Consider the following 8,210-nt stretch of genomic DNA (forward strand, 5'->3'; position numbering starts at 1 on the left):
AAAAATAGTGATACTTATTGAATTCGGATTAAAATCATTCTCAAAATTGTATCCGTTGCACATCATTTTTTTGATGAACGGCGGAGAGAAATTTGAATTTATACAGATGTATGTTATTAGGTTTCAGTATGTTAATAATGGAAGATACCTAAATAATATTCGACAGAACGATTTGATGATTCTGAATAAACATTAAAATATGTCAAAACATTGTTATATTATCTTGGCTGGAAGTTATTGGTCGCGGTAGAATTCCTTCAGCACTAATTCGACTATACTGTAACTGTTAAGAAATTAGCGTGACATCTACCAGTTCATTAGACTACTCACGCTGCAGAACACTCGTTTACCGAGTGTGTCTACGACCTCTCCCTCTCTCCTCGCTACTCGCCTCTGGAGCGGAGGACGACTGCCGGCGGCCATGAAACGAGAGTTGCTTTTTAACGTGCTATTTATTTTCGTTGAACTCAATTATATCAATATTAGTGTTATAATTTAGGTTTTTGTGTTTGCTTGAATTCCCTCTTAGTTTTTTTTTCGAACTTTCACTGTAATCCTCACGGTTCCAGATTGTTACTTCTCGCATTGTATTTATAGTACATTTGTTGGTCCTTCGAGCCGGATCGTGAGGTTTTAAGTGAATTTTCGTGAACGCAATCAGTGATTCGTGTGTGTTGGTGCTCATATACTGATTTTTATTTGCGAGTGCCGACATTTTCGGTTTCTTTGCGTGCGAATTCCCCTTTGTGTTGCTTGACAACAACGCTTGTTGTCCTGCGACGCTTGTTCAGTACTCTCCTTCTGTGCTTGTGCGTGAAGCAAGGTGCGCTATAGTTTCTCGCGTTAGTTGTGTCTCACTCTCTCTAAAATGGCGGCTAACAAACTAGCTCATCGTATTCAGCTTCTAGAGCAGCGCGTTACAGCTATTGCTAACATGGCGACTGAAGGAGAAGCTGGTGCGTTTTCTGCAATTAATCGCTACACAGTTTCCTTCAAAATTGATCTTCTCGAGCAGACTTGGCTATCCTTCTCAACGATGCACATGCAACTATTCGATGGAAAATCTGAAGGCTTGTTAGAGACGACTTACGTAAAACAAGATGTGTACAACCAATGCCTCCAACATTACCAGAGCGCCAGAATTTCTCTACTAGAGAGAAAGGAAGAGCTTGACAAGACTTCCTCTACCCCGTCGAGGACTGCAATGTTTGAGAATTCATTCACTACCGGAGGTTCATCACAACTTCAGAAGTTACCGGAAATCCAGCTTCCTACCTTCACTGGGTAGTATTCAGAGTGGAAACATTTCCAACAGTTGTTCGTTTCTCTGGTTGGAAACAATGAGACGCTCTCACCTGTCGTCAAGATGCACTATCTTAAGACACAGGTGAAGGGACCCGCTGGAGATCTAATCGCTAGTTTACCAATCACTGGAGAGGCATTCGCTACGGCCTGGGATTTATTAGTTCCTCGCTATGACAATCCTAGACTGATGTTATCTGCCCATCTAGACTGTCTTCTTTCACTTGAGAAGATAGCTCCTCGCTCTGCACGGGCCTTAAATAACCTCCTGAGTTCAACCACCAAGGCCATTGAGTCCATCAAGGGTCTTAACGTCACTACGGATACCTGGGATCCGATTCTTGTGTACCTTACTGTCAGTAAGCTTGACGATCGTTTGAGAGAAAGCTGGGAGAACCATCTAGGGTCTTCAACTGAGTTTCCTGCTTTCTCTTTTCTCACGCAGTTTCTGCCGGGACGAGCTCGCGCTATGGAGACGCTCGAGATCAACACTCCTGTTTCCACGACATCTACTGAGTCCACATCCTCCCGCCAGTCAGTGAAGTCCATTGCTTCTCGTAGCTCCGCTAGAGTTCATATTTCTACCGCTGCAGCCAGGTCAAGTAAGCCGGGGATGTGTGCCATCTGTGAGAAGAAGCACTACCTTCTTTTCTGTCCCACTTACCAAAATGCAGATGGACCTGAGGGCAAGTTGGAACTGGTAAAACAGTACAACTTGTGTTTCAACTGTTTGGGGCGACACAAAATTGAGAACTGTGAGACCAAACAAGGGTGTAAGAAATGTGGCAGTCCACATCATACTTCTACCCATTTTGAACGCTCTTCTGAGGCTCGAGGACTTGGTTCAACGCAATCTACCTATGCTGCCTCAGGAACATCGAACCAGGCTGAAACTCAACAATGACTAGCTACGTCTAGCGGTAATCTCGATGATGATTCTTTCGCTACTACTCAAGTAAACTCTCCTGTGTTACTCGCTACTTCTAGAGTTTTGGTTTCTTCGCTACGAGGTCATTCGTTACCTGCTCGAGCACTCATTGATCTAGGCTCTGAGTTGTCATTTATCTCGCTACAGCTATTCAAGAGGCTTCAATGCCCTCGCCAACGTTCATCGCTTTCGCTACATGGTATTGGAAATTCGTCTGCTGGCAATACTCTTGGAAAATGTCAACTTGAGCTGCATTCGCTACACTCATCAGCTGTGATACCTATCACGGCTCATATTCTGTCAACCGTTACAGCTAATTTACCCTCATTCAACTGTCCAGTCCATAATTGGCCTCATCTCTCTGGACTACAGTTGGCAGATCCAGAGTATTTTTTGCCAGGTGAAATTGATCTTGTGCTCGGCGCTGTTCCAACTGGGCTGATTCTTGACGGAGAGATTCTGAAGGGACCTCCCAACACTCCTGTTGCACAATCTACCGCTCTTGGTTGGATTGTTTTTGGGGCTGCTGATCATCCAACGAACTCTACAACCGCTAAGGGGGGCTATGGATATCACGCATCCGCTGATGATGATATTCAAGAGCTTCTCGCTTCCTTTTGGACCCAAGAGACGATCCAGTCTTCTTCTACTGTCATTCTCAGTCCTGATGAGGCTGAATGTGAGCATCACTTCGCTACTACTCACGCCAGAGATTCTTCAGGACGCTATGTGGTTCGCCTTCCGCTGAAACAGTCTATTGAACAACTTGGGGACTCCTCTACAGCTGCGAAAAGATGTTTACAAAGCATGCTGCGCCGCTTATCTTCTAATGCAACGCTTAGTTCACTCTACTACAACTTTATGAGTGAGTATGAACAACTTGTGATCATATGAGAGTTGCTTCCTCTGTTTCAGCTAGCAAACCACACTTCTATCTGCCTCACCATGGCGTCCTGAAGGAGCATAGTACGACTACCAAACTCAGGGTAGTATTCAACGGCTCCTGCAATACCTCTGCTGGTGCTTCGCTGAACGATGTACTTCATCCTGGTCCTAAAATCCAGATTGACCTCTCCGACGTTCTTCTCTGGATCAGACGACACCGCTACGTATTCGCTACTGATATCACCAAGATGTTTAGACAGATTAAGGTGCATCCGCTAGATTGGGATTTGCAACGCATTCTCTGGGTTAATTCGCAACAACAGGTAGTACCTTATTATCTTACGACAGTTACTTATGGCACCCGTTGCGCACCTTTTCTAGCGGTACGTACGCTTTTACAATTGGTCCAAGATGAAGGAATAAAGTTTCCCCTCGCTGTAGAGCCGCTCACGAAGGGTCGCTACGTAGACGACATTTATGGAGGAGCTGATTCGCCACAAGAAGCCGCTAAAATCGCTAACCAGCTGATTGAAATCTGTACTTCTGGAGGTTTTCCGCTCGCAAAGTGGGCCAGCAACTCTGACGAGCTACTTCAACAAGTCTCTGCAACGGACAGATCACCTGCAAGTTCAACCAGCTTTGAAGAGACTACCATCAAGGTGCTGGGATTAAATTGGCACCATTCAGCAGATAAGTTTAAATTCTCTTATCATTTTTCTACTGAAAAGGCAGTTACAAAGCGATCTATTCTCTCTGAAACAGCTCGCCTATTCGACCCTCTTGGATTTCTCACTCCTGTGGTTGTACGAGCCAAAATGATGATGCAAGAATTGTGGCTTGAAAAAGTTACTTGGGATGAACCGCTCTCTTCTACGCTAGTGCAAACGTGGAATATATTCAGAGAAGACCTCGCTAATATCGAGTCAATCGAAATACCTCGCTGGTTGGGGTTATCAGTTGGAGTCACCATTGAACTTCATGGTTTCGCTGATGCTTCGCAACTTGCTATGGCAGCAGTAGTGTACCTGAAGGTTATCTCGCCTGACGGAACTCCTACAGTCTCGCTTGTGTGTGCTAAAACTCAAGTTGCACCTCTACAACACACTACAATTCCACGCTTAGAATTAAACGCTGCAGTAATACTCGCTCAATTAACTCGCTATGTGAGTAAAACACTTGAGCTTGAAGAAGTTCCTATCTATCTGTGGACAGACTCGTCTGTGGCTCTTACATGGATTCGAAGCCACCCATCTCGCTGGAAGGAGTACGTGTGTAATCGTGTCATCAAGATTCAAGATCTTCAGCCCACCGCTAAATGGATGTTCATCCCTGGGAGGCAGAACCCTGCAGATTGTGCATCGAGAGGGCTAACAACAATAAAATTGGCTCAACATTCGCTCTGGTGGAGTGGCCCTCCTTGGTTGTCATCTGCTCGCGACCAATGGCCTACTTTCGATACTCCAACGCAGACTCTCGCTCACATTGAAGAAAAACCGGGTCTTATCTTCAACGTTGTAGGAAAAGCAGATCAACCTTCGCTTTGGGAACTGTTAACTCGCTACTCTTCGCTACCACGACTTCTACGTACCGTAGCGATCTGCTTACGCTTTGTTGCATGTGCTAAAAAGGTACCAAACTCTTCGCTGACGACCACACCGCTTTCTACCGCTGACCTGGAATCAGCTAGACTGCTGATTATAAAACTGATTCAGAGTTACTACTTCACTGAGGCTATAAAAATCCTAGTTCAAGGCAATCAGCTACCATCTTCACATTATCTATTGAAATTAACACCGTTCATCGATCATCAAGGTGTTCTACGAGTTGGTGGACGGTTGAACCACTCTCAACTTGATCCTGAGCAAAAATATCCAGCTATTTTGCCTCGAGAATCTCCGCTTACTTCGCTACTCATCACTGAAGCCCATCATAAAACTCTTCATGGTGGTACTCAACTTACTCTTGCTTACCTGAGACGGTCGTACTGGATAATTGGTGGTCGAGCGCCAGTACGATCATTCATCTTACGCTGTGTCACTTGTGCACGTCACCGAGGACTTCGAGCCCAGCAGCTAATGGGACAACTACCATCTACTCGAGTCACACCTTCTAGAGCCTTTTTATACACAGGGATAGATTATGCTGGTCACATCACTTTGAAAACCTGGAAAGGCAGAGGTGCAAAAACTCATAAGGAATGGATCGCAGCTTTGTGTGCTTCTCAACTTCTGCAGTTCTTCTTGAAGTCGTGTCTGATTATTCGACTGAGACATTCGTAGCAGCGTATAAGAGATTCGCTAGCCGTCGAGGCATCTGCTATTCTCTCTATAGTGATTGTGGTACCAATTTCGCTGGGGCAGATGCAACGCTAAAATCGCTATTCAAGGCAGGATCAAAGGAACTTGGAAAACTCGCTACCCTTCTCTCCAACGACGGCACAAACTGGGTATTCAATCCTCCTGGGGCTCCTCACTTTGGTGGCAAGTGGGAAGCAGCAGTGAAATCGCTAAAATTCCATCTTTCAAGAGTTATTGGTGAAACTTTACTCACTTATGAAGAAATGACAACGTTCCTTCATCAAGTAGAAGCCATTTTGAACTCGAGACCACTCGCTCCGCTCTCTGAGGATCCTGCAGACCTGTCAGCGTTAACTCCAGGTCATTTTCTTATCGGTGAGGCACTAAATGCTGTTCCAGAACCTTCGCTGAGTGAACTCGCTGAGTCAAGACTCTCAAAGTGGCAACTTATACAACAACGAACAGAACATTTCTGGAAAAGATGGTCCGCTGAGTGTCTACAACGCTACCAGGCCATATCAAAGTGGCATCACGCTTCAAACGAGGTGAAAGTCGGCTCGCTTGTGCTCATCACTGACGAAAGGCTACCACCAACAAAATGGCCCCTCGCTCGAGTTCTCTCTCTTCATCCTGGACGAGATGGACTGACCAGAGTGGTTACTATTCGTTCCGCTACCTCTACTCTGACCAGACCAATCGCTAAATTGTGTGTGCTACCAGTCGACGCCTTTGAAGAACCTTTTGTCAACGCTGTCGCCAAAGGGGGGGAGAATGTTAAGAAATTAGCGTGATTAACGACCCAAATCGACAACGACCCGACATCTACCAGTTCATAAGACTACTCGCGCTGCAGAACACTCGTTTACCGAGTGTGTCTACGACCTCTCCCTCTCTCCTCACCACTCGCCTCTAGAGCGGAGGACGACTGCCGGCGGCCATGAAACGAGAGTTGCTTTTTAACGTGCTAGAGGCAACCACGTGTTGATCTATTTATTTTTCGTTGAACTCAATTATATCAATAGTAGTGTAATAATTTAGATTTTTGTGTTTGCTTGAATTCCTCTTAGTTTTTATTTTTATTTCGATTTTTTACTGTAATCCTCACAGTACCAGATTGTTGCTTCTCGNTTTTTTTTTTTTTTTTTTCGAACATTCACTGGAATCCTCACGGTTCCAGATTGTTGCTCCTCGCATTGTATTTCTAGTACAGTAACTGATTCCTTAAAATTATTTTTAATTATTTTAATTCATACCATTATCCAATTCAATTATACATTACTGTTCACGCCCTGTAAATGTATATTTTATGTCTCAACACCCGGTAGATGTCTTTATGTCTTAGATTACTTTAAACCCATTTATTGTCACTTGCTAAAGTTATACACTGAATGGCATGACCATAAATGTAACAGCGAAGGCAAGTGGTTGTGCCGCTTTGTGTAGATATTTTTGTTTAGGTACCTAAACCTCATTAATTTGAGGTAGTGTGTAGTGGGTAAAAAAAAATTCAGAAACGAATTTTCAGAATATTTCACCTAAATTTAAGTTCTGTAAACATCGGAGAGTCTGATTTGACACCCCGACACGATAACCTCGAATTTTCTGTAGTTTTCGATAATAAAGTTATTATTTGTTAAGTTCACTCTGCCGACTTTTATTGCGACAATCATCAACGTAAAAACATTTAATGGTCCTTCGAGCAGGATAGTGTCGAATCAGAGTGAAAATAAAATAAACAATTATCCATGAAAACTAACAAAGTCTCAGGATAACAAATACATAACTGCAACCCAATTCACAAATCATAAGGTAAGGTCGTTCTTTCCACACATTCATTAGCGATAATTGTTGTTGTCTTAAGTTTCAGGTTTTGACGGAGAATTCTCTAAAACTAAGTTTGTGCAGTCAATTTATATCGTCATACCATAATAATTCCAAGATAATCGTCATACAATTCATACATTTATTCATTTCGCTTACACTATCTTCATTATTATATTATTCATTATCATTACTCTCAAGGGATCAAAATGTCAGATCTTACGTCATTTTTTTTAGAAGAACTAAAAAGAAAACGTGATGGAATTAATGCTAAGGTCACAAATTATGGAAAGTTTTTAGCAAACATTAAAGGCGCACCAGAGACTCTGGATGAGGTAGGTATTTTGGGTGTGCAAAAACGTTTAAATCATTCAAAAAACTTCTTGAGTTTGAAAATGTACAGGGTTCAATTGAGGCAAAATGAAAATTTAATACAACTTGAATATGCAGAGTGCGAAGCATTTGAATCAAATTTTCATACGTAAATGGCAATAGCAAAGGGTATTATAAAAAATTTTACAATAACTTCGGACAATGACTCCAAATCGATGGTTAGCAATTCACGCGAACCTAACAATGTTAAACATGCAGGCATAAAATTGAAATCCATCGAAATTCCTAAATTCAGCGGTTCTTATCAATTGAAGGCAAAAACTTTTCCAACGTCTTCAGGGTCCACAAAAGTCCAAAACAATATCCTAACCATCTTTCTACATCATCCTTCTTTTTGTATTCTGCAGTTAGTCCATGATTTTGAATTTTTCGCCACCACGCTTAGGATAAGTGAAATCTACAGCCTATTAACCTTATTTGCGGCCAAACGCAATAAACTGCGTTATGTATGGCTATTTCAAAATCCACTACTTCACTCGGTTGAAATATAAGGGAATTTTGGCAGCACTTATTTATTATGAATTCAAAACACTTTTTATAAGTTTCAGTTGTTTTATCCGGTAACAAACAGAAGAATAAAGGAA

The 8,210-nt window shown here is 42.7% G+C and overlaps 2 protein-coding genes across 2 annotated transcripts; both read left to right on the top strand.

The window, feature by feature from the left end:
• The first annotated feature begins 1,366 nt into the window (after positions 1 to 1,366).
• Positions 1,367 to 5,251, top strand: LOC112904398. Its single transcript, XM_025974311.1, has 4 exons — positions 1,367 to 2,075; positions 2,571 to 3,095; positions 3,146 to 5,124; positions 5,246 to 5,251. The coding sequence occupies exons 1-4, from the start codon at positions 1,367 to 1,369 to the stop codon at positions 5,249 to 5,251; spliced, it is 3,219 nt and encodes a 1,072-aa protein (XP_025830096.1).
• On the top strand, positions 4,705 to 6,203 carry LOC112904399. Its single transcript, XM_025974312.1, has one exon. It carries the CDS (start codon positions 5,313 to 5,315, stop codon positions 6,201 to 6,203), a length of 891 nt encoding a protein of 296 aa, XP_025830097.1. The 5' UTR covers positions 4,705 to 5,312.
• The last annotated feature ends 2,007 nt before the right edge of the window (positions 6,204 to 8,210 follow it).

The sequence above is a fragment of the Agrilus planipennis genome, unplaced genomic scaffold, assembly GCF_000699045.2.
Source record: "Agrilus planipennis isolate EAB-ADULT unplaced genomic scaffold, Apla_2.0 scaffold110, whole genome shotgun sequence".
NCBI lineage: Eukaryota > Metazoa > Arthropoda > Insecta > Coleoptera > Buprestidae > Agrilus > Agrilus planipennis.

Coding starts and splice junctions, on each gene's coding strand:
- LOC112904398 (XM_025974311.1), top strand. CDS start 1,367: ATGCACTATCTTAAGACACAGGTGAAGGGACCCGCTGGAGATCTAATC. Junction 2,076..2,570: donor CTGTGAGACCAAACAAGGGT/GTAAGAAATGTG, acceptor TCAACTGTCCAG/TCCATAATTGGCCTCATCTC. Junction 3,096..3,145: donor ACTCTACTACAACTTTATGA/GTGAGTATGAAC, acceptor CCTCTGTTTCAG/CTAGCAAACCACACTTCTAT.
- LOC112904399 (XM_025974312.1), top strand. CDS start 5,313: ATGGATCGCAGCTTTGTGTGCTTCTCAACTTCTGCAGTTCTTCTTGAA.